The sequence below is a fragment of the Amia ocellicauda genome, chromosome 7, assembly GCF_036373705.1.
Source record: "Amia ocellicauda isolate fAmiCal2 chromosome 7, fAmiCal2.hap1, whole genome shotgun sequence".
NCBI lineage: Eukaryota > Metazoa > Chordata > Actinopteri > Amiiformes > Amiidae > Amia > Amia ocellicauda.
This window is the reverse complement of record NC_089856.1, coordinates 47644692-47670410: the sequence shown is the minus strand read 5'-3', so window position 1 is coordinate 47670410 and position 25719 is coordinate 47644692. Positions and strand designations below refer to the sequence as shown.

The 25719-nt window shown below is 54.5% G+C and overlaps 1 protein-coding gene across 1 annotated transcript in view; it reads right to left on the bottom strand.

Annotated features, from left to right (window-relative positions):
- Positions 1–25719, bottom strand: part of plxna3 (plexin A3) — an 85508-nt gene that overhangs the window by 29452 nt on the left and 30337 nt on the right. Inside the window, exons 4-9 of the mRNA XM_066710049.1 lie at positions 15351–15491; positions 12465–12565; positions 6939–7062; positions 4132–4288; positions 3496–3595; positions 474–588 (exon numbers count right to left, since the gene is read on the bottom strand). Coding sequence (XP_066566146.1) covers positions 474–588; positions 3496–3595; positions 4132–4288; positions 6939–7062; positions 12465–12565; positions 15351–15491 — 738 coding nt within the window. The remainder of the gene's footprint in view (positions 1–473; positions 589–3495; positions 3596–4131; positions 4289–6938; positions 7063–12464; positions 12566–15350; positions 15492–25719) is intronic.

The following is a 25719-nucleotide window of genomic DNA, read 5'->3' as shown; positions in this document are numbered from 1 at the left end:
AGTGTGACTGTGTCTCTCTCTGTGTGCCAAGAGACCTTACGGGAACAGAGAGAGGGCGTGGGAGGGCAGGAGAAAGTGCGGCAGAGAGAGGAGAGAGAAGAGAGAGAAGAGAAGAGAGAGGGCGGGGGGACAGCACTCTCACTCAATGGGGCGATTGTTGCCGTCGGGGGAACAGAGGGGCCAGTGTGCGGGGGCCGCCAGGGAGACGGACTGACCCGCGGTTCACCGAGTCACGACCGGGCCGCGCACCAGCCCTGGGCCCGACCCCGGCGCACAGACTGGCCACTGTTCGGGGGGGGATGAGTCTGGGAACAACAGAGGAGCGCCAAGCCGCTCGACACACCGCGGGGCTCCTGACCTCTTTGAGTCCGTCCATCTGCTCAGCACTGACAGATCCGTCCTGCTCTGGGACTCCGTTTACCCACAAACCCCCTGTACCCCACACCCCACACCCCACACCGCGGCGCTCTCACCTCCACTCCACTCACACGGCCCTCCTGGAAGGAACAGTCCGCCAGGTTGTTGGTGCAGATGTGCCGATATTTACACCAGTTGCACCTGAACGGGCTGCTGACACACGACAGACACCTGAGAGAGAGAGAGACAGGGGTTCATAAAAAGACATAATACTGCACACACAGACACGCACACACAAACACACACACAAGAACAGACACCTGAGAGAGAGAGATAGGGTTCACACACAGACACACACACACAGACACACACACACAGACACACACACACAGACACACACACACAGACACACACACATGCACAGACACACACACACTATCCCAGAACTTAAAACATCTGTTCCATGGAGGTGGTGGTGGGTCATTTCTATGTCGTTCTCACAGGGATGACGACGCACACATATGAACATAAATAAAGCCAATCCCGGGCCGGCCTTCACGTTCACAGCGGCTCACAGTCACACAGCTGGCAGGGGCAACACAGCCCATTAACAAGCCGAGTCACTGTCTGAAGCATCGTGATACAGCCGGCTACAACACAGCCAATGAACACACTAACAGATGCAAATGAACCGCGGCGGGGACTCTCAGGCTGGGCTCTCTGTGAGGGGGTCCTGAAGCCCGTGGCCCCGAGCGCCGGCCCCCCACCCAGGTCCACACTGACAGCGGGAACACGCCGGATAAAAACTCTCTGCCCCTGATCGTTTACACGGAGACTCTGCAAAAAAATCAACCTATGAAACCCGGGCCGCTGAGGCCCTGAGGGGGCAGCTTATGGGATGGGGCAGCTGGCAGATGGGGACCCCCGGTGCCGAGGCCCGGCTCTGTGTCTGCCTGGGGGCCGGTCAGAGCTGGTGTGTGTGTGTGTTTCAGTGCCGGGCTGCAGTGTGTTCAGTGCATCAGTCACAGTCAGTTTGTCAGGTGTCTCAGTGAGTTCAGTATGTCAGTGTGCTCAGTGTGTTCACCGTCTCAGTGTACTCAGTGTGTCCAGTGTCACAGTCACAGTGTGTTCAGTGTGTTCAGTGTCACAGTGTGCTCAGTGTTTTTCAGTGTGTCCAGTGTGTCAGGTGTCTCAGTGAGTTCAGTGTCTCAGTCTCAGTGTGTTCACTGTCTCAGTGTGCTCAGTGTTTCTCAGTGTTTTCAGTGTCACAGTCACTGTGTTCAGTGTCACAATGTGCTCAGTGTTTCTCAGTGTGTTTAGTGTCACAGTGTGCTCAGTATTTCTCAGTGTTCAGTGTCACATTGTGTTCAGTGTCACAGTGTGCTCAGTGTTTCTCAGTGTGTTCAGTGGCTCAGTCACAGTGTGTTCACTGTCTCAGTGTACTCAGTGTGTTCAGTGTCACAGTCACAGTGTGCTCAGTGTTTCTCAGTGTTCAGTGTCACAGTGTGTTCAGTGTCTCAGTGTGCTGAGTGTTTTTCAGTGTGCTCAGTGTCACAGTGTCCTCAGTGTTTCTCAGTGTTCAGTGTCTCAGTGTGCTCAGTGTTTTTCAGTGTGTTCAGTGTGTCAGGTGTCTCAGTGAGTTCACTGTCTCAGTGTCACAGTGTTTCTCAGTGTGTTCAGTGGCTCAGTCACAGTGTATTCATTGTGTTCAGTGTCACAGTGTGCTCAGTGTTTCTCAGTGTGTTCAGTGGCTCAGTCACAGTGTGTTCAGTGGCTCAGTCACAGTGTATTCATTGTGTTCAGTGTCACAGTGTGCTCAGTGTTTCTCAGTGTGTTCAGTGGCTCAGTCACAGTGTGTTCAGTGGCTCAGTCACAGTGTGTTCAGTGTGTTCAGTGTCAGGCCACAGTGTGCTGTATACGTGCGGGGATGTGAGTGTCTCAGGACAGGCGGCTGGTGATGTGATGTGCCACGCGGCGTTCAGCGCTCAGTGTTCAGAAACAGAGCCTTTTATGGGAATGCCTGAGATTCCTGGGATAGTTCAGTTCAGATCGGATCGCAGCTGAAGAGCGGCGCAGGTGGGCAGGAGAGACGGAAAGGAAGGAGGGGTGGGGGGTATCGGTCTTGTTGCCTGGCATCTGGAGAATTGTGGGAAGGAGCCGCGCCGGGGCGAGGACCTGGTCCTGGACGGGAACGAGTTCCCACAGCGCTCTGTAAACAGGAAGCCGGGCTCGGGCCTCAGTGTGCACTCACTGTCTCCTCCCCAACACTACACAACACACACCGATAGAACACACACACACACACACACACTCAGACAACACACACACACAGACGGACAACACACACATAAACATACACACACAGAGACAACACACACTCACACACAGACAACACACTCACACACACTCATACACAGACAACACACACTCACACACAGATAACACACACACACACACACTCATACACAGACAACACACACACAGATAACACACACACACAGACAACACACACACATAACACACACTCACACAGACAACACACACACATAACACACTCACACACACAGACAACACACACACAGATAACACACACTCACATACAGACAACACACACACAGATAACACACTCACACACAGATAACACACACACACACACAGATAACACACACACAGACAACACACACTCACACACACAGACAACACACACTCACACACACAGACAACACACACTCACACATACAGACAACACACACACTCACATACAGACAACACACACACTCACACACAGACTGACAACATACTCACACACCCAGACAACACACACTAACACACAGACAGACAACACACATAAACATACAACACACACAGACAACACAGAGACACACAACACACTCACACTCACACACATACACACACTCTTTTGGCAAGGCAAGGTAATCTCTCCCAGAAATGAAACGCCATTTATTCTGCCACTATCAAATTATTGGAAGGATGTTTCTGTGATTGAGTGAGTGTGAGTCTGTGTGTGTGTGTGTGTGTGTGTGTGTGTGTCTTCTCTTTGTGTAGCCTGCTCTCCAGTCTTTTATAATTGCTTTAGATTTATATCTGTGTGTGAGACACGGGACACGGGACACTTACGACTGGAGGACGCTACAGTTGTAGAAGATGAAATCGGTGCTGATGAACTCACGGCCCGTCTCCTTGGACTTAAGGGAGAGCTTGACCACACGCCTGTCCCCTGTGGAGAGACAAGAGAGAAGAGGACGGTAAGAAGTCTGCCTGTCCGTCCGTCTGTCTGCCTGTCCGTCCGTCTGCCTGTCCATCTCTCACCTCACCTCCTTCAGTCACCTTGGCACCTGCCCATCGCCTATGCTCATACATTCCCCAGCCACGCCTATCCTTCTTTCATCCATCCCTCCCTCTGTCCACTGCATATTAACTGTCCGCTTGAGATGGAGTCATGAATCGCCAAGAGGGGGAAGTGAAGGTGAGCACAAGGATAAATATCAGACGGCTTCAGCCATCCCCTCGGGGGCCAAGCGTGATGGGGCAGAAGCCGCACAAAGGCCTGTGTGTGTGTGTGAGAGAGAGACAAATCCCCATATGTTCCGTGGGACTGTAATGGCTGTTTGCTCATCTTTGGTCACAGTCCCGTCTGTGTACAGGAGGAACTATGAGGGGGCCGCGATGGTCCAGGCTGTGTGAGTCTCACCCCTCATGCCAGGTGACTGTTGCGTGTGTGTGTGTGTGTGGCCCTGAAGCCCTGGCCCTTACCGTGCCCCTGTGTCAGAGACGGGATGTCCCGCAGAGAGGGGGAGGTGCACAGGACCTGCCCCTTGGATACCACCTGCCCATCGCTCTCCATCAGCTCCCCGAAGGTGCAGGTCACCCCGGCGGACAGGTCCGGCACGTTCTGCACCCGCACACTCAGCTGAGAGAGGGAGAGAGAGAGAGAGAGAAGAAAATATTACAGACGACATCTTTATTTCTGGGTCAGAGTGTGGTGTGGTGTGGTGTGGTGTGCTGTTGTGCGGTGCTGTGCGGTGTGGTGTTGTGCAGTGTGGTGTGGTGTGGTGTGGAGTGGTGTTGTGTGGTGCTGTGTGGTGCTGTGCGGTGTGGTGTTGTGTGGTGCAGTGCGTTGCGGTGTTGTGTGGTGCTGTGTGGTGCTGTGTGGTGTGGTGTTGTGTGGTGTTGTGTGGTGTTGTGTGGTGTGGTGTTGTGTGGTGTTGTGCGGTGTGGTGTGGTGCTGTGCGGTGTGGTGTCGTGTGGTGTTGTGTGGTGTGGTGCATTGTGGTGCGGTGTTGTGTGGTGTTGTGCGGTGCTGTGTGGTGTGGTGCGTTGTGGTGCGGTGTTGAGTGGTGTTGTGCGGTGCGTTGCGTTGTTGTGCGGTGCGGTGCGTTACGGTGTGGTGTGGTGCGTTGTGGTGCGGTGTGGTGTGTTGTTGTGCAGTGTTGTGCGGTGCGGTGTGGTGTGGTGCGGTGTTGTGCGGTGTGGTGTTGTGCGGTGTGGTGCGGTGCGTTACGGTGTGGTGTGGTGCGTTGCGGTGTGGTGTGGTGTTGTGCGGTGTGGTGCCTTGCGTTGTTGTGCAGTGTTGTGTGGTGTTGTGCGGTGTGGTGTGGTGCGGTGTGTGGTGCTGTGCAGTGTGGTGTTGTGTGGTGTTGTGCGGTGCTGTGTGGTGTGGTGTTGAGTGGTGTTGTGCGGTGCGTTGCGTTGTTGTGCGGTGCGGTGCGGTGCGTTACGGTGTGGTGTGGTGCGTTGTGGTGTGGTGTGGTGTTGTGCGGTGCGTTGTTGTGCGTTGTTGTGCATTGTTGTGCAGTGTTGTGCGGTGCGGTGTGGTGTGGTGCGTTGTGGTGCGGTGTTGTGTGGTGTTGTGCGGTGTGGTGTGGTGCTGTGTGGTGTCGTGTGGTGCGGTGCGTTGCGTTGTTGTGCGGTGTTGTGCAGTGTGGTGCGTTACGGTGTGGTGTGGTGTGGTGCGTTGCGGTGTGGTGTGGTGCGTTGCGGTGTGGTTGGTTGCGTTGTTGTGCAGTGTTGTGTGGTGTTGTGTGGTGTTGTGCGGTGTGGTGTGGTGCTGTGCGGTGTGGTGTTGTGTGGTGTGGTGCATTGTGGTGCGGTGTGGTGTGGTGTTGTGTGGTGTTGTGCGGTGCTGTGTGGTGTGGTGCGTTGTGGTGCGGTGTTGAGTGGTGTTGTGCGGTGCGTTGCGTTGTTGTGCGGTGCGGTGCGTTACGGTGTGGTGTGGTGCGTTGTGGTGTTGTGCGGTGCGTTGTTGTGCGGTGTTGTGTGGTGCTGTGCGGTGTGGTGTTGTATGGTGCGGTGTTGTGTGGTGTTGTGTGGTATTGTGCGGTGCGTTGCGTTGCGTTGTTGTGCAGTGTTGTGTGGTGCGGTGTGGTGTGGTGCTGTGCGGTGTGGTGTCGTGTGGTGTTGTGTGGTGTGGTGCATTGTGGTGCGGTGTTGTGTGGTGTTGTGCGGTGCTGTGTGGTGTGGTGCGTTGTGGTGCGGTGTTGAGTGGTGTTGTGCGGTGCGTTGCGTTGTTGTGCGGTGCGGTGCGTTACGGTGTGGTGTGGTGCGTTGTGGTGCGGTGTGGTGCGTTGTTGTGCAGTGTTGTGCGGTGCGGTGTGGTGTGGTGCGGTGTTGTGCGGTGTGGTGTTGTGCGGTGTGGTGCGGTGCGTTACGGTGTGGTGTGGTGCGTTGCGGTGTGGTGTGGTGTTGTGCGGTGTGGTGCCTTGCGTTGTTGTGCAGTGTTGTGTGGTGTTGTGCGGTGTGGTGTGGTGCGGTGTGTGGTGCTGTGCAGTGTGGTGTTGTGTGGTGTTGTGCGGTGCTGTGTGGTGTGGTGTTGAGTGGTGTTGTGCGGTGCGTTGCGTTGTTGTGCGGTGCGGTGCGGTGCGTTACGGTGTGGTGTGGTGCGTTGTGGTGTGGTGTGGTGTTGTGCGGTGCGTTGTTGTGCGTTGTTGTGCATTGTTGTGCAGTGTTGTGCGGTGCGGTGTGGTGTGGTGCGTTGTGGTGCGGTGTTGTGTGGTGTTGTGCGGTGTGGTGTGGTGCTGTGTGGTGTCGTGTGGTGCGGTGCGTTGCGTTGTTGTGCGGTGTTGTGCAGTGTGGTGCGTTACGGTGTGGTGTGGTGTGGTGCGTTGCGGTGTGGTGTGGTGCGTTGCGGTGTGGTTGGTTGCGTTGTTGTGCAGTGTTGTGTGGTGTTGTGTGGTGTTGTGCGGTGTGGTGTGGTGCTGTGCGGTGTGGTGTTGTGTGGTGTGGTGCATTGTGGTGCGGTGTGGTGTGGTGTTGTGTGGTGTTGTGCGGTGCTGTGTGGTGTGGTGCGTTGTGGTGCGGTGTTGAGTGGTGTTGTGCGGTGCGTTGCGTTGTTGTGCGGTGCGGTGCGTTACGGTGTGGTGTGGTGCGTTGTGGTGTTGTGCGGTGCGTTGTTGTGCGGTGTTGTGTGGTGCTGTGCGGTGTGGTGTTGTATGGTGCGGTGTTGTGTGGTGTTGTGTGGTATTGTGCGGTGCGTTGCGTTGCGTTGTTGTGCAGTGTTGTGTGGTGCGGTGTGGTGCGGTGCGGTGCGGTGTGGTGCGGTGTTGTTTGTGGGCAGGGCGTACCTGAATAGTGGGGGCGGTGACGGAGAGGTTGCTGGGCGACACGCTGACCTCCACACACTGACTCAGCTCCAGCGTGAAGCGCCGCGGCTCCGCCCACTTCTCACAGCTGGCCTGTCGAGAGCACCTGCAACACACCGACACGGCCCGGTTAGAGAGAGACCAGACCGCACAGACACGGCCCGGCCCGGTCCGAGACGACAACACCGGCCTGCACCACACAGACATGGCCCGGTCTGAGATGACAAAACTGGACCACCTTCCACTGGACCTCCTGCACCACATGGCGTGGCACGGCACAGCACGGCACCACACAGGAGAACTGCTCTGAAATTTGGCACATCTGCCCCTAGTTCCTCTGAGCCACACAAATGAAAAAACCTAAACCACGCCTCCCTGGTCCTTAATGACCACAGCGCCGTCGTGTATCGCTCCTCCGCGGCCCGGCCGGTTCACCTTGAGAGGGGCACACGTGTGCGAACGCAGCCTTCACACAGACCTGCTGCCTCCCACTCCTCCGACAGGTCGCTACACTGAAAGCCCCGCTAATTACACGGCACCGCGCTCCCCCCCAGTCCGGATGATTTACGGCGCTCGTGTCCCCCAGCTGGGCCTGTCACCACGGGCGGAGGACGGATGGCTGTGCCACTAATGCGCCCGTCTCTGCGGGAGGATGGGGTCAAACGCTCGCACTCACACCGGGGGGAGAGATGGGAGATGGGGGGGGGGGGGGGCGTGTCGCTCCGAAACACATGATCTCAGGAAACTGTCTGTCAGAGGATCGGGTCACTGGAGGGAATGAAGTGACTGGAGGGCAAACCGTGAGGGAAAGAAGAAGAGAAAGAAAGAAGGAGAAGGAAGTATCCATTGACATTGAAACTGCACATTAACCTTCGCTGCGAGGGGCGGGGGGGCAGGGGTGTCTTTGGGTTGCTGCGGAGTTGAGGAATGGGATGAGATGAGACGGGGGTGGAGTACCTTCACAGAACAGAAAAAAAAGACAGGACAGAGCGAGAAAAAATTAAATGTAGAATAAGCCGTGGAAGTCGAGATCATCATTGAGCCGCACGGGTCCGATCACATGGGACACGCAGGTCCAGGCGTGTCGACTGATATTGTCGAGCGAGAGAGAGAGAGAGAGAAAGGGGCTGGGGGAGGGAGGGAGGCAGTCCCCGGCACATCAGGGGAGGATAATCGTGTGTTTGACTTTGAGGAGTGCCGATCCTCTCCGCCTCTGCACCGACTCTCCGGCAGGACCGGGAATGGGTCAAGTCACAGCCGCTCGCACAGAGACGGAAAAAAGAGAAGGAGAGATGGAGAAAAACATGATCCGGCCGCCCAGGACTCTAACACACCGCCCCGTGAGATACGCAGAGACCCACAACGTTCACGGAGACGCCGCACACAACACACACCACGGGGGGGGGGGGGTTAAACCCCGCCAGGGACACGCTCCCAGGGTGCACCTTGTGCGTCTGCGGACGGGGACAAAACGGACCCACAAGCCAGGCCGGGCCGGGGAGCAGGGGGCTGGATTTGTACAGCAGCCCCGAGCCGCAGCCTCCCCCACCTCACAACCACAACCACCTCCCTTCCTCACAGGCTCTCCAAGTCCTTCCCTAGAGTGAGAGCAGCAGCCTAGTAGCAAAACAAAAAACAGATCTAAAAAAAGAAAAGGAGAAGAGAAAGCAGAGACATGGAGGCCCAGTGCCCACTGTCCAACAAAAACAGAGGGAACGGCAGCTCTGACGAGAGGACAGATGCACAGTTCCAAGACTGTCGGCTCAGAAGACAAACCGTTCCGAAAGGAGAGTCTTTCTTAAAAATATTATTCAACTCTGTGCCGCTGCTGGCCTGGCTCCCACGTCCAACACTAACATTGTTTTCCCTCGCTGCGTCACGCGGCTCCTGACCTGTTATTGTAACCAACCGCTCGGCTCTCACTCTTGCACAAACATGGGGGGGGCGTAACTTTTGCAGAAAGAGGAGGGAAACAAGTGGTGAGAAAAGACAGTTCTTGGAAAAACAACTGCGCAAAACACAGGTTTTTATGACCTGCAGTCTCAGAGGCTCTGGAGTGAATCCTGCCCTGCCCGATATTTCTTTGTGCTGTTGTCTGTCTGTCTGTCTGTCTGTCTCTCTCTCATATATATATATATATATATATATATATATATATATATATATATAGAGAGAGAGAGAGAGAGAGAGAGAGAGAGAGAGAGAGAGAGAGAGAGAGCAGAAAAACTTTATATAAAAACTATATATATATATACACAGTACTGTGCAAAAGTTTTAGGCAGGTGTGAAAAAATGCTGTAAAGTAAGAATGCTTTCAAAAATAGACATGTTAATAGATTATATTTATCAATTAACTAAATGCAAAGTGAGTGAACAGAAGAAAAATCTAAATCAAATCCATATTTGGTGTGACCACCCTTTGCCTTCAAAACAGCATCAATTCTTCTAGGTTCACTTGCACAAAGTCAGGGATTTTGTAGGCATATCGTCATGTGTGTGATTAAACAATTATACCAAACAGGTGCTAATGATCATCAATTCAATATGTAGGTTGAAACAATCATTAACTGAAACAGAAACAGCTGTGTAGGAGGAATACAACTGGGTGAGGAACAGCCAGACTCAGCTAACAAGGTGAGGCTGCTGAAGACAGTTTACTGTCAAAAGTCAGACACCATGGCAAGACTGAGCACAGCAACAAGACACAAGGCAGTTCTACTGCATCAGCAAGGTCTCTCCCAGGCAGACGGGTTTCCAGATGTGCTGTCCAAGCTCTTTTGAAGAAGCACAAAGAAACGGGCAACGTTGAGGACCGTAGACGCAGTGGTCGGCCAAGGAAACTGACTGCAGCAGATGAGACGCATCATGCTTACTTCCCTCTGCAATCGGAAGATGTCCAGCAGTGCCATCAGCTCAGAATTGGCAGAAAACAGTGGGACCCTGGTACACCCATCTACTGTCCGGAGAAGTCTGGTCAGAAGTGGCCTTCATGGAAGACTTGTGGCCAAAAAGCCATACCTCTGACGTGGAAACAAGGCCAAGTGACTCAACTATACATGAAAACACAGGAACTGGGGTGCAGAAAAATGCAGCAGTTGCTCTGGACTGATGAGTTACAATGTGAAATATGTGGCTGTAGCAGAAGGCAGTTTGTTGCTGAAGGGCTGGAGAGCGGTACACGAATGAGTGTCTGCAGGCAACAGTGAAGCATGGTGGAGGTTCCTTACAAGTTTGGGGCTGCATTTCTGCAAATGGAGTTGGGGACTTGGTCAGAATGAATGGTCTCCTCAATGCTGAGAAGTACAGGCCGATACTTATCCATCATGCAATACCATCAGGGAGGCATCTGATTGGCCCCAAATTTATTCTGCAGCATGACAACGACACCAAACATACAGCGACTGAACTATCTTCAGCGTAAAGAAGAACAAGGAGTCCTGGAAGTGATGGTATGGCCCCCACAGAGCCCTGATTTCAACATCATCGAGTCTGTCTGGGATTACATGAAGAGAGAGAAGCAGCTGAGGCTGCCTAAATCCACAGGAGAACTGTGGTTAGTTCTCCAAGATGTTTGGGCCGAACTACCTGCCGAGTTCCTTCAAAAACAGTGTGCAAGTGAACCTAGAAGAATTGATGCTGTTTTGAAGGCAAAGGGTGGTCACACTAAATATGGATTTGATTTAGATTTTTCTTCTGTTCACTCACTTTGCATTTAGTTAATTGATAAATATAATCTATTAACATGTCTATTTTTGAAAGCATTCTTACTTTACAGAATTTTTTCACACCTGCCTAAAACTTTGGCACAGTACTATATATATATATATATATTTCTCACTGTATTTCTTTCTGCATCCACCTGTCTGTCTATCTCTCTCCATCTCCATTTGTCTGTCAGTCTCGTTCTGACCCCATCTGTCTCTGCGTGTCTTCCGTCTCTGTCCGTCATCCTCTCGTCTCTCTGTCTCCCGTCTGTCTCGGTCTCTCGCCCATCAGTCTGTTCGAGTCGCTGCTCCGTGTACTCTGGCGTGTTGCAAGCCGTGTCCCCTGTGGCGCGTCAATGGCCGTCTTTGTCCTTCTCCGCAGTCCTGCCCTTTACCTCCCTGACCCCCAGTTCACTGCCACCCAACCCCCCACAACAAACCCCCCGGCAGCAGAACCACATCTGGGAACTCCTTTCTCCTCTTTTACTCTCTCTCTCTTTCCGTCAAAGAGGCCCTTGTTTCAGTGTGAGGTTTTTACTTTTTTTTGGGCGGTGGGGGGTGTTAAAGCAAGTTATTCACTCCAATCTGAAACAAACAACCCAAAAAAACCTCCTGCAGGCAATCTGGTACATTCTGAGTTCCGGAGCTGTGGACCGAACGATCGGCTCAGGCAGAGAGACGCCGTGATGGGACGGTGTAGTGGGGGTCCGTGCGGAGACGTGGGCAGCAGTTTTCGCGGCAGCGTTGCGGCTCCGACGGACCGTAAGCGCGCGGTGCCAACGTGGCGACAAGGTCACGCGGATTCGGGGAGCAGCAAATTAATATGCAGAAGAAAATGTCATCAGACAAAAAAAAAGCCGTGGCCGGGAGAGTCTATTCCAATTATCCCATCAGTCCCAGATTTGCATCTTAATTAAAGATCTGTATCTTGATTTGGGCCGGAAAAGAAAAGAAGAATTTGAGAAACTTCGCCGAGTTCGCCGGCGGTGTGCGTGCCGAGCTGCGGCGCTGCATCCACCAGGAATGCCAGAGACGTCTCAGTAAAACCTTTCTCCAGAAGAAAGAGCTCTCTGGGGTTTCTCTCCCCTCCGCTGACTTCATCTCACATTCCTCCTGGAGAATGCCAGCCGTCTTGCCCCCCCCCATCCCCGAGGTTTCGTTTACCAGCGCGGCGGGGTCGTGACCTCTCCCATTCCAGAACGATTACAGTGCGTTAATTACAGAGCGCGCAGCCTCGGCTGTGGGAGACCTGTTGTTTTCTCTTCTCTTTTCTCTGTTGTTATTTTTGGGTTTTGATGCTTTTATTTTTCTCCAGGAGCTCCCAGTGCAACGGGCCTGTGTAGGGGGGGGCGGTCAGAGTGGGGAGGGCTGGGGGGGTGCTGATGACAGGCTGGCCGATGCGCTGCCAGAATCCATCCTCCCACTCTGCGCTCCTCGGCTCCAGCTGTTTCCTGGACTCCCGGCCTTTGCCAGCTGCAGTGCCGGGCAGCAGGAAGTGCACATCTGGGTCAGCTGTCACCTGCCACTTCCTGTGCCCCGCCAGGTGGGCAGCGCGCCCCAGTGTGCCGGGTGGGGGGGGTTCTGAGGTCACTGGGTCGGACTGGCGGCTGCACTGGTGCGGGGGTGGACTCTGTCTCCCCTCGCCCGGCGCCAAACTCAACTAAATCTCGGCTCAATTCACCGATGCGGACAGCGCAGACTGCAGTGACCCTAATGTGTCCGGGCCCGGCCCACCCTCCACACGCAGGGGAGAGGAGCTCGATGTTCACGTGTTATTGACACGTTTGTGATTGTTGTTACTCACCGGTTGTGCAGCACACACCAGCCGCAGTGGGGGTCTCCCGAGCCCAGGCAGGCGGCACAGCTGGAGTACTGAGCACAGGTCTCCACAGCAACACGGCTCACCTGCAACACACACCAGGGCACGGATGAGCACCGGCACACTGAGGACACACACACACACACACACACACACACACACACACACACACACACACACACACACCAAGTGCAGTTCATTCAGTAATGAACAGTCAGGATTTCAGTATTAGTAAAAATAATATTATTAGAAAGGGTGTGTAATAGAACCAACATCGTATTTATTGTCCTCTCTCTCTCTCTCTCTCTCTCTCTCTGTATATTTATATACACACACACACACACACATAGAGCATGTGTTGAGATTTAAAGAAACAAATAACACTTCATGTTTAATTGGCTCTAATTTGGTTCACTCAGATAAGTGCTGTATTGCGGTGACTTGGGAACGGTCCAGCGAAGCACGAGATCCGAGCCAGATCCCCCCCCCCCGGTTCATTCATAATGCACGGCGCACCACACACACCGGAGACGGGCTCTGTGTGCCACCAGGACACCGCACTGGGGCAGGTCGAACGGCATCCAGTGGAGTCACAGCCTCCCGGCCATCCGCTTTGCGACCCAGAAAGCAGGACAGACTGCGGGGGTCCCACAGCCCCCACCCACTCGACATCTCCATCGCACAATCTGCTCCAGTTCAGAGCCTGGATTGTCCTGATCTGTTATCCAGTGTGCACCGCTGGCAGAGAGTTCAGGGAAGCCGCTGCAGAGAGGGGCCCCCCAGGGACCGTGCCTCCTGCCTGGAGCTGTGCCCCCACCCCCCCCACCCCCGGGGAGAGCGCGCCCTGGCAGGTGGTGAAACCCAAGTGTTGCTCTGATCGCTCACACCTCCCACCCGCCCTCGAGTTAATTCACTCTCCATGTGTTAATTCACTCTCCAAGGCCGAGAAAACACTCACTCGCACACTCACACGCACACACGCGCACACACTGACACACACTGACACACACTGACACGCACTGACACGCACACACTTACACGCACACACTGACACACACTGACATGCACACACACACACACACACACACACTGACATGCACAGACACGCACACTGACATGCACAGACACACACACTGACATGCACACACACACACACACACACACTCTGACACACTGACATGCACGGACACGCACACACACACTGACAGGCACGGACACGCACACACTGACACACTGACAGGCACGGACACGCACACACACACACACACGCACAATGACAGACATACACACTGACATGCACGGACACACACTGACACACACACAAACAGACTCAGTCACTTTATTGTCAGATGGGAACAGTGCCTGGAGCCGCAGGTGACAATATTAGAGTGAACAGATAAATAAAACAGGTGAAGGTGTTGGTTGGCTGCTTCTTGGGGGATGTGTTTTTCCTGGCGAGCTCTCGGCCGTGTCTCTGCCCGTCTTGCCCTAAATCTGCTCTGCCTGGACATTACCGTACACGATCTCCCTTATCAAGAGAGGCCGTTAGATGGTCCGTTGATAGGTTTCTCTGAGAGAGAGAGTTGGTGACTGTGTGTGTGTGTGAGAGAGAGAGAGGGAGGGAGTCACTGTTTGTGTGTGTGTGTGTTGGAGTTGCAGCGAGAGAGACTGTGTGTGTTTGCCTGTTTGCGCAGTGACAGCCTCAGGCTCTTCACAAGGCACCGAAGACAACATGAAGGTAAAACCGTCGTCTGCCAGTGAAGGCCGCTGAACTCTGAACATCCCAAATTAGACTCTCTGACAGCCGTTGTAATCAGCGCTGTGTGCGGCCGGGCGGCTCTCCGGTGCGAGCGAGGCTGTTCGACGTTTCACAAAAGAGTGGAGCTCGGGCGTCGCATCAGGGTCACGTTCTGGTCTGGGGTTCGGGTTCGAGCCCCCTGTGGACTCAGGCTGTCGTTTGGCTCCGGGAGTGTTTTCAGAGAGACTGAGCACCATGGGGGTCCGGGGCAGCACACGGTTACACCTGTAGCCATGAAATATTCAGCGCCCCCCTCTCCCGCTCCGTCGGCTTCATTTTCTCTCTCCCCGCCTGAATAATTTACACGAACACTTTCAGCGCGCAGGAAAGCCCGGGACGCAGTGCATGCCAGCCCCCCCACCGGCTCAGGACAGCGTACAGACGCTGTCCCTCTCCCCAGCAGCCGAGCTTCCCCTCCCCTCCCCGACCGGACAAGATGGTCGAGATTTGAGCGGGATGATGCAGGTCACTGGAGAAGCACAGCCCGCTGAAATATACATGTGTACGGTGGCTCGGCGGGGAAAAAACAACAAAACTAAACTAAACAAAACAAATCAAGAACGACAAAAGAGAAAATGAAGACCTTTGACTCTATTCCTACAGCACTTCTACACAGTGATTTAGAACATTTGAACATTAGAAAACGTGGAAAGAGAAGAACGGATTCGGCCGGCAAACTGACGGCTCTACCAGGTCGCCCGCGATGAAATAACCGCCGCCACGCCCCTAGGCCTTTCATTAGCGCCGCAATCGGGACGGCCCTCGGGGACTCGGTGACGCTTCTTAAAGGGAGTTGTTTAAAGCTACACAACGAGGGACCCTGCCCTGCAACATCGTCGGTGTTATTGTTGTGGTCGACGCTGTGAGCCGACACTGATGGCCGACACGGCGCAGAGGAGAGAGAACGATCAAGAGAAGCTGACGGGGAAAGAAACTGCTTAACCTGAATAAGATGTCTCCATTTCATAAGTACATTGACTGTGTTTTATGTAACCAGCAGTGTGTGTGTGTTGTATAAAGGAACAGGAACAACATAAATACCACCGACATGGCGAAGACCAGACAGTGCTCACCTGCTTGTCGCTGAGCAGGTAGATGTGCTGGTGGTCGGGGCTGAACACCATGTCCCTCAGGATGGGCCGGCCCTCCACCACCGTCACCGTCTCGTACAGCAGGGCATTCTGGGAAGGCGGGGGGATGCCGTCCACTCGGATCTGGGAAGGAAACGAGAGGAGCGAGTGAGTCTGAGGGGAATCTGATGGGGTTGAGGGCAAGGGGCAAGAGAGGGCACTGATGGCGTCTAAACATGGGGGGTGACCCCGGACCAGCACAAAACACATTGTACTTCAGAAGGAGGTACAGACACAAGCAATAATAATAATCTAAATCTCCACATGTGTATTTCACACCAGACAGATTCAATGTGTCATCAGGTGTAGAAGCATTTGTTTTTATTCTGTCTCGCGCTCTCGGGGACGGGGACCCCCAAGCGTCTCTCTGAACCGCGTGGCCGAGGATTGGACGAAGATGTTGTGATCAAGGGGCTCGTTAGGAACTAGCGAGACACGCCCCTAGATCATGATGACAATAACTACAACAACAAAAGCCCACGGGACTCCAGCAGGGAGCAGGACACGCTACACGCAACACGCTAACGCACAGTTCGGGTGCTGACCCAGTAAAAGAAAAGGAAAAACTGCTTACAGCGTCAAGAGAACAGAGAGAGGAGAGGGAGGCAGGGATGAGTGCGAGTGCGTCTTTATATAACTTCAGAAAAAGGGAAGAAAAAAAGGCTTTAATATTTTAATGCCACTTAGTCGTCCGCCGCCCCCCCATCCTCGCCCCCTCCTCCGCCTCTCTGTGCGTTAAGTAGAGCATCACGCCTTTCTGGGGGAAAAACAATTTCTAAAAATGTACGGAAAGCCGCGCCGAGGAGCCGCTGCCTTTGATGTGATGGAATATAAATAATGCGGGACTGACGGCCCATCACGGCTTCAAAGGGCTCCTGCGTTTTCATTTTTATATTTGTGAACGGGAAAAACAGAGAGAAAGAGAGAGGGAGGGAGGGGGAGAGAGGGAGAGAGAAGGAGGGACATGGCACCTCGCACAGTGCCGACCTAATCAGATTTGACGGGGATGTGACGAAGGAGGGAGAGGGGAAAGAATGAAATGGAATTAACACACACACAAACACAGATACACAGAGAACAGACACGCGCACACACACACACACACAAATGAAATGCATATTAAGAAGAGACGCACAAACCCACAGAAGGAGAGAACATTAGGAGAAGCAGAAAAACAGGAGCAGATGGGAGGGCAGAGGGCCCGGCTCCTTCCTAAATATCTGGGCCGGCCTGAAGTGACAAACACCGCAAGCCCGATAATTAGCCGCCTCCTCGTTTGGCCGCGACCAGTTAATTAGTGTTGACGAGGTGGTATCAATTAGAGTGAAACAGACGTCCCAGGGTGGCACGGGCAGCTGGGCAGCACAAGCCACCCTCTCGAGGAGATGGATTGTCGAGAGAGAGAGAGAGAGAGAGAGAGACACACGAAACCACGGCCACTTCACAGAACACCGTACACGTCCGACCAGACGTCCAGCTGCGTCGTCCGCTCCCACCGCCTGGTCACAGGTAGTGCAGCCAGAGAGGAATGATGACTAAACACCAAGCACAGAACAGAGCAGGCCCCAACACCTCAGTGCCTCGCAACGCTACCACACAGCGCCTCATCAGGTACCTGCGCGCGCGCACACACACACAGGACCAGAGGGTAATTGCACCGGCGTGGAAATGCGGATCCGATCCCCCCAAGGAGCCATGGCGCTCAACGCACACTTCATTAGCGGGCGGCACTCGACGCCGACCATCGACCAACCCAGCCGCTCCGATCGCAGCGCCGCTTAACTCCCTCCACAAGTGCGTTAACCTCCTCCGCCTTAGACGGGCCCAGATAAGTGCTAATCAGCTTCTCAACACACACACACACAAAGAACACGCAACCCCGGGTGTAATCATCATACAGAAGGAAGAAAAAAAAAGTCTTCCCCTTTCTTTTTTTGAAAGAAACGCGGTCTCCTGGATTGAAGTGTTTGAAGTGCGGAGGACGGCCAGCCCTGCTGAGATCTGACCCCTGCGCAGCATCAAACAGCTCGAGTGAGCGTAATTGGAAATTAGATAAATATTACCTTCTGTCTCCCTCGTCTGAAATGATTTCTAGGTGGCATACACAGGGGGAGAGAGAGAGAGAGAGAGAGAGGGGGGGGGGGAGACAGAGTCGTGTGCCAACTGCAGACCCTCGAGCCAAGAGGGCAGGCAAGGTCAACAAGGAAGTCAACACTTTCTAAAATGTCTTATTCTTTTCTAGTAATAACACAGTAACAGCATTTATTCCAGGTTTGAAGGGAACTTCCTACTGAGAGACTGAGGAACTGGACCTTCTCACCCTGGAACAGAGGAGACTATGTGGGGACTTGATCCAAGTCTTCAAAATCATGAAAGACATCGACCACATCAAACCAGAGGAGCTTTTCCAGATCAGCAGGGACACACGCACCCGGGACACAAATGGAAATTGGGCTTCAAGGCATTCAAGACAGAAAACAGGAGACACTTCTTCACACAGAGAGGCGTCACAATCTGAACAAACTCCCCAGCGATGTGGCTGAAGAGACAATTTGGGAACATTCAGAAACAGACTGGATAGGATCCTTGATCACTGAGTTATTAATGGACACCAAACGAGCACGATGGGGTGAATGGCCTCCTCTCGACTGGACACTGTCTTGTGTTCTTATTTCAAAAAGGAGAGAAAACCACCTTCATTGTCCACCTCCTCTTTTACAGAGCTGAGCCCAAAACAGATACAGCTCAATTGAAACACAGATAACAGAAGAAAGAAAGAAAACTGACAGAATTGCCCCCCAACCTATTTCTCACCAGTTAACTGGAAACAATTAGTCTAGACTAATCCATCATCCACTCATTTCTTTTCTATCTCTTCTTCTTATTCTGAATACACATCCTTCCATTGCTCCTCGGTTTCACAGCCATCAGTGAGCGCTGGTCACATGCATTGATCAAAAACCTGTGTGTGTGTTATAGGTTCTCTCTCACAAGTGTTTATGACTATTATTAGTATTTGCGGTTGGGACCGCCGACGCCGCTCTATCGGGTGGCATGTCACGGAGTTAGGCTGAGCGATTGCATCTCCATTTGTGGGGGAGAGAGAAAAAAATCAAGCGTGAAAACCTCGGCGGGTGGCGGCGATCTCAGCAGTAAGTGGATCGCGTGAGATAACTTGCCCTCAAGTGCCCAGCGGGGCTAAACCTCATCTGGAGGAAATTAAATGTCACTCCGCACCTTGAGAATGAGATAGTGCGGCCGGGGGACGTCAGCAGCGCCGCGGACGCCACCGAGAGACAGATAACACCGGGAGATCCGTGGGCCTGGCGCAGCGGCCGCTGAGGAGGTTTTAATCTCGGCGTGACGTCTGATGTGGGGGGCAGACGCCGGACCCACTCCAGTTTTTAGTTGTCGCCAGCCAGAAATCGCACGGTACTGGAGAAGAGTTTCCAATCCTCTTAACTGGACCTGACTGTCTCTCCCGCAGCACTCAAGAGGACGCGGTATGGATATGCAGGGCCTCGGTGCGGGCACGGGACACGCCTGCCAAGTCTGTGCACCCCGAGTGGCAGGGGACTCCGACAGGACCGCCGCTGCCCCGCAGAGTCAGAGCCCGGGGAAGGTGTTAACTAGCTGACACCGTCTGCGGTTGTTAACACTTAATGGGGGAGGGGGTGCGCACACACACACTCACACACACACACACACACACACACTCCCTGCCTCCATGACTGCTCCAGCCATCTGTACCTGTTTATTAGCTCCCCGCAGCCCGCATTAAACACCACACACACGCCTCCGACATGTTTAAACAGTCACCCGAACGGCGTGCAGTAGGCATGGCGCTGAACCAAGAGCTGAGCGGCCAGGCGTGAGTGTGTGCTTAATAACCAGCGTGTGATGCAGTTCTACGTCCAGAGCATGTTACCCCTTAAACTGGATTGTCCAGTGTGTGTGTGAGCATTATTGTAACCTGTATATAATAATGTTTGCTCATGTTTTCCTTTAGAAGCTGGCGTTGACCTGCTCTCCTGGGACAGAGACGTTTTCAGTCCGCTTGTGTGTTTCAAACAGTGGTTCCAGTGGTGGGAGCTTAAGAAAACGCAAGCAGGAATAAAGCCAGCCCTCCCCCGCCCCTGCGCAGGTTGACCAGCTCTGCTTTTGATTGTTAAACGTTCAGGCAGAAACACAATGCCACCGTGTTTGCCGTCGGTCCACTGAACGTCTCTCTCCTGTGACCGAGACAGAGACAGAGAGAGAGCGAGAGCGCGGATCGCCCTTCTCGAGGGGGTGAGACAGAAAACTCCAGCACAATGTGAGACGTCATATTCGCCCCGGCGTTATAAACAGAGGGATTTATTGCAGGAAGTGCGGCCCAGAGCCCAGGAATGCACCTCTTTGTGTTACAACACTTTAAATCCTTCCAGGCAAGTTTCTGCTTTTTGTTCTCCTCTTTTCTCAGGGTCGAGTCGGTTTATTCTCATTATATCCGAGTCCAAACATCTGGAAGCGCTCGGAGAGACTGCGCCGCCACAATCGGCCGCTGCAGGTGGCGCGGAGAGACACGTATGTAAACATGTAAACACAAGCGTGTGAATGTGGCGAGAGATTTACAGTGGGGTCTCGGGGTGAGCGATGGCGGCCGAGTTCGTCTCGCGCAACCGTTTCTTGTGCGGCAGGGAAACTGAGCCCGAGGTCAAGACACTCGAACCGTGAGCAGCTGCAGAGATTATCCTCTTAGGAGACACACACACACACACACACACACACACGCTCTAATTGAATTAGCCCCTCGTCCTGCTGTGCTGGGAGCCGCCCTTATAGCATTAGACCGCCGTGGAGTGGCTTCAAGGGTGGGGGGCCCGATCGGAAAAATATGTGACCCAGTCATTATTGTTCCCCCCCCCCCACCCTGCGGATGCTGGAATCGGTGCGGGTCATAGAATTTCTCTCCCCCCACCCCCCAGAAAAGACAGTGAAGACAGTTCCGCCTACCGCCCCCCCAGCCTCTCTCTCTCTCCCTCCTGCTCTCTAGATCTCCTAAAGCTGTTAAAAGCTCAGACAGTGACCTTTGACCTTGACCCCTGCAGCGACCCCTGACTCACGCTCCCCCACCCCGGCAGATGCAGAGCAGGCGTGCAGTGTGTGTGCGTGTGTGTAATTTGTACATCTGCGCTGACACACTCCGATGGGGCGCCACCGCTATTAAAAGCTCAGACAGGCCTCAGTCGGGACCGATCGGCCCGCTCTCGATCACAGTCGGCCCAGACGACCTTGTTGTCTTTTAATAAGTCTGTGGCCCGCGCTGTCCCGTCCCCGAGATCTTAATCCCACTGTGCCTGTTAGAGGAGCCAGAGGTCGTGGGGGGGGGGGGCAGGAGCAGACGGAGAACCCACACAAAATCCCGTCCCCGGGGGCCACAGTTAGAGCTTCAAAGACAAAGCGCACGGCCACCGGCTGGAATCGAATCCCGTTTCTTTGTCGAACACAGAGATGGACAACAAGCACTGCTGTAGCAGAGCCGGCGTGGCGCTGTAGACGGCTCCGTCCCTCTGTGCTGGGCGAGTGTCCGAGTGCGAGTGTGTGATCATGAGACGCGTGTCACAGCAGACGTGTAAGCCCCGTCTTTACGAGGATGTGGGAGAGTGGGGGCGACGACCCTATTTTAATACCCTGCCCCCTCAAACAAAACCGCAGGGAGAGAATTATGTGGGCCCCCGTCCCGGCAGTAATGTCTGCTCCGGGCCGGTCACAGTGCCGGGTCGGCAGCTGTGTTGACCGCGCCGCACGGGGTCCCTGCAGGCCCAGACCTGAAGCTCAGCCAGGCCGGACTGCGTGTGACAGACTGGGAATCGTCCGCCGGTTCTCCTCAGCCAGGTGACCCCGTCCGCCCTGGGGATGTCTGACACCGTTGGGGACTGTGCCACGGTGTGGTGTGGTCGGGAGTGACTGTGTGTGAAGTTGTGAGGTGTTCAGGCGACGCCAGGGATGTGTGGATGTTTCAGAGCGACACACTTTACAGCTGATCTCCTCTCACAGATTAGCAGCCAAAAGCCTCCGATCTTGGGGGAGAAAAAACACCCGGCATAATCCACAGAGTTCAGACCGCCGCTCTGAAGAGACACCCGGAGTCAAATCCACCGCACGCCACCCTGACACAACACGGAGCGGGAGAGGGAGCCGGCTCACGCCCCCCTCTGCCCAGACTGCCAATGCTCTCCATCCATCTCTCTTTCTCTCAGCCTCCCTCCCTCTCTCTGGCTGCCCGTACGATGGCGCGGCCCCTCCGCCCCCGGATCAGAGAGCGCAGACTGGTAGGAAATGGCAGGAGGTCCATTAACGTCCTCCGGCTGCGGGATCCAGGCGGCTCGGCTACAGTTTCCGCACAACTGCTGCTGCTGGAGGTGCTGGGTCTGCGCCAACGCACTGTCAACGCACCGCCGCACAATCGCAAAAGCAGATCAGGAGCCAGACACTCACGGCTCCCAGGGGCCGCGTCGGGATCCCTCGTAAAAGGCGGTGAACTCTGTCGACGGCCCCTCAGAGACCCTCGTTTTCTCCTCTCCTTAACTTAACCCCTGCCCTGCCGGTCACACACAAACACACATACACACACTCAACGCACATCATCAGGTGAGGATTAATTAGGCAGCAAATTGCTCCGCTGGTTTAACGCGGCTTCTCGTCGGGGGGAGGAATAAACGCATCCGGACGACAGCCAGGGGGGGAGCGGTCAGGCAGTGAGAGAGAGCCTGGCCGTGGCACGGGAGCCGGACTGCGGGGGCGGGGTACCGACACTGAGTCCAACCCACCCCCTCCCCCGTCACGACACCCGACTTATTTAAAACACGGGAACTCAACGATGGATGGTGATATTTTAATCCCGCAGGTTTCCCACGGCACGACAGGCATGATAAATATCCACAGATTAATATATATAAATACAGGCGCTGTCTGGCGGCTGCTTCCTGGCCGGACTTTCCACCCCGTTGTGATTGATCTGTTCCGGGTTTTGCCGACCCGTGTGAATTTGTGAGAAACCCTCGCACACAGACGCCTGCCTCGCATTGCCTCGGCTCGGTTGGTGCCTTTGCCGGATCCTTGGTGCTGGTCCCGGGTTCTGTGCCGCCCCTGGCCCCGAGAGCCACACCCACCATGTGCTCGGACCCTGGTTCTCTGGCCCCAGAGACACAGAAGCCCTACAGAAGTCCGAGTCTCCCAGGGGGTTTGGGGTTTTTCCCACCAGTAGTTCGGTCTGTGCCGGCAGCGCGCTGAGAGGCCGAGGAGTGCAGAGGCCAGACAAGTGCAGCACCGGACAAAGCCATTAAAGTCAGAGAAAAACAAAAAGGCCAGGCTTGAAAGAATGCCGCTCCCCCCCCCTTTGCCCTATTCTTCTCCTTCCTGCGCCCCCCCACCTCCTCTCCTTCCTTCTTGTTGCCAAACACAGTGGGATAATATTACTGTGCTGGAATTCCTCAGAGCCCAGACAGGGCTGTGTATGTCTCTCCCTCCTTTTCTCTCTCTCTGGAATCCTTCACTCCTCTCTCTCTCTCTTTTTCTGTGTCCAATCCTTCACTCTCTCTTGAATCCTTCATTCCTTCTCACTCTCGCTCTGTCTGTCCCTGCATCACTCTCTCTCTCTCTCTACAATCCTTCACTCCTTCTCTCTTTTGCCGTCCAATCCTTCACTCTCTCTCTGTATGTCTGTCCCTGCCTCCTTCTCTCTCTCTCTCTCTCTCTCTCTCTCTCTGCAGTTCACCTGCTGCCCTCCCCAGAGGCTCCACAAACTTTATTACCCCAATAGAAGGTAAAACCACGTGCGCTCAAGGCCGCGGGGGATCGGCTGGGTCTCGAACCCTGACCCCGCAGACTGCGCTGCCTCCCTCCTGGTTGCCACATGCCGCGGCTCCAGCCAGAGAGGGAGAAGCGATATGAACGACACACTTGTGTGGTTCTAACCCCCGCGGGTCCTTCTCTGGACTCTGGTGCAGATGTGGGCTTTCTGCCGGTGGCAAGCAGCTGTGTGGGTGTCGGTGTGCTGCAGGTCAACGCTCTAGTCTTTCCACCACCAGCACCCGGTCCCTCCTGTCCCCCCGTCCCCCCGTCCCCCCGTGCCTCCCGTCCCCCCGTCCCCCCGTGCCTCCTGTCCCCCCGTGCCTCCTGTCCCCCCGTGCCTCCTGTCCCCCCGTCCCCCCGTGCCTCCTGTCCCCCCGTGCCTCCTGTCCCCCCGTGCCTCCTGTCCCCCCGTCCCCCCGTCCCCAGCACCCAGGCCTTTGCCAGCTGGGACTGCGCCGATTTCTCAGGAAGCAGAGAGGCTTAATTGTTTTGTGATCACAATTGTTTCGTTATTGGTCGGTGTATTTATAGTTTGCCTATGGCGTGACAGCTATATTTGTGTGTGTGAGAGTGTGTATGTGTGCGTGTGTGTGCGTGTGTGAGGGTGTGTGTGTGTCTCTGTATGTGTGGGTGAGTGAGTGCGTGTGTGTGAGTGAGTGAAAGAGAGAATTCATTTAGTTTCCTTTCATTTCCATCAGCAGCTTGGAGAGTGGGGGAACTTTAAACGACAGTGAGAAAGAGAAAAATTAAAATTCCTTCTCATTTCCACCCGTGGAGCCCTGAGCGATGAGCGCAATTCTGAGTCGAGATACATCCTCCCTCTCTCTCTCTCTCTCTCACCTCGCATGTTTTTTCTCTTTATTTTTCCTGCTCTCACCACCAAATGTAACACTAACAGGGTCGTCCTGGTAACTGAAGTGCACTATATCTGAGATTCACCAGGTACACGCACACGCACACACACACATACACACACATGGCACAGAGCCCCGAGGACGGCTCATGACACGCTGTGGCTCGGGGCGCCACGCAGCTGCAGGTGTCGGCTGCGGCGCGCAGACAGGAGGCCACAGAAGAGCTGGACTCTGTCGAATCCTTCTGCCCAGGATTGATGACATCACCGTCTGTGCTATGAAGAAGGAAGGAGCCATTTTAACCCCCCTCTCCCTCTCCCTCTCTCCCTCCCTCTCTCCTCCACTCTATTTGTGCCTGACCTGAATTAGTTCCCTTTTTCTTTTTTTTTTCCTTTAAATTGCGCATTAAATAATCTAATTCGGGCCATCTGCAGGCCTGTGATCTAATTGCGACCCGTTCCTGAAAGAGCTGCAGTTTATGAAGCGCTGCCACCCCTCTCTCCTCTCTCCTCTCTCCTCCTCTCTTCTCACGAGGCGCTGATGTATTTTCTAGCACATCCTCAGCGCTCCCTCCTTCCCGTTTCACTTCGATGCGTTCCTGTTCTGCGTGTGTTGTTTCCTCAGGGTCGCACCCTCGGGCGAGCTCTGGCGGTTGCCGATCAGTCCGTTTCAAAGTCTTGCGGTTTGTTTTTAGCTCTGTATTCCCAGGCCCATCCTGGTTTCTGTTGATCGGGCGGCCACTCCTATTGGCTGCTGCAGCGTTGCTCAACACCGGCTGTGGAAGACCCCCAAGCCACCCGACGCCTGGGACCCGGTCCAGAGACACGTGATCGCTGACCCGGGTTCACGTCCTGAGGGACACAGAACGTCTTTGTTTCTCAACACTTAAAAATGAGGGCACGAGCGTCGATCTGGCAACTGCACACCTTTCTGATGCTCCAGCGCCAGCCCGGTCTGCCTCATCAGGACTGTGGGAATACCACACCCACGCAGCCCGTTTTAGGTTTTATGTTCTTACCTTTTCTTCTCCCCCTTTGCCTGCTTTATTTATATTCCATACGATGCCAATCAGGAGTTTCAAAATGGGCTGAATTCAGATCAATACAATGCAAATCACACCGAAACTACACCCTGACTACCCCCCGAGAGACCCAGCGCAAGCCGAGAAGTCACAGCCTGTCACTCACTGCTGGGGAGGTCAAGCAGCCAAACCCCCCTGAGGGACAGCCTCCCCGAGCCCCCACACTCTTCAACTTTGGCATTTTGCAACCCCCCCAGCTCCTCGGAGACACCGGTCCATTAGCGCGGAGGAGAGAGCAGCCGTCGACACAGTGGGCTCCCCTGCGGCCGACACGCGGGAACGCAGCATCCCTCTCAGCCCCTTCCCTCCCTCCCACCCTCTGCGGGGGCCGCCTGTCAGCTGACGGGGAGAGAGGCAGCGCGGCCCCCCGGGCGGGACGGGCTCTCACAGCCATTAGCACTTCCATACCTGCCAGCCCAGCGGGGGAGGCACTGCCTGCGTTTATTTCTGTCTTTTTACCCTGTGGCTCTGGAGCCAGCACAGCACTCGGGCCATGAGACACACAGGTGTGTGTGTGTGAGAGAGAGAGAGAGAGAGAGAA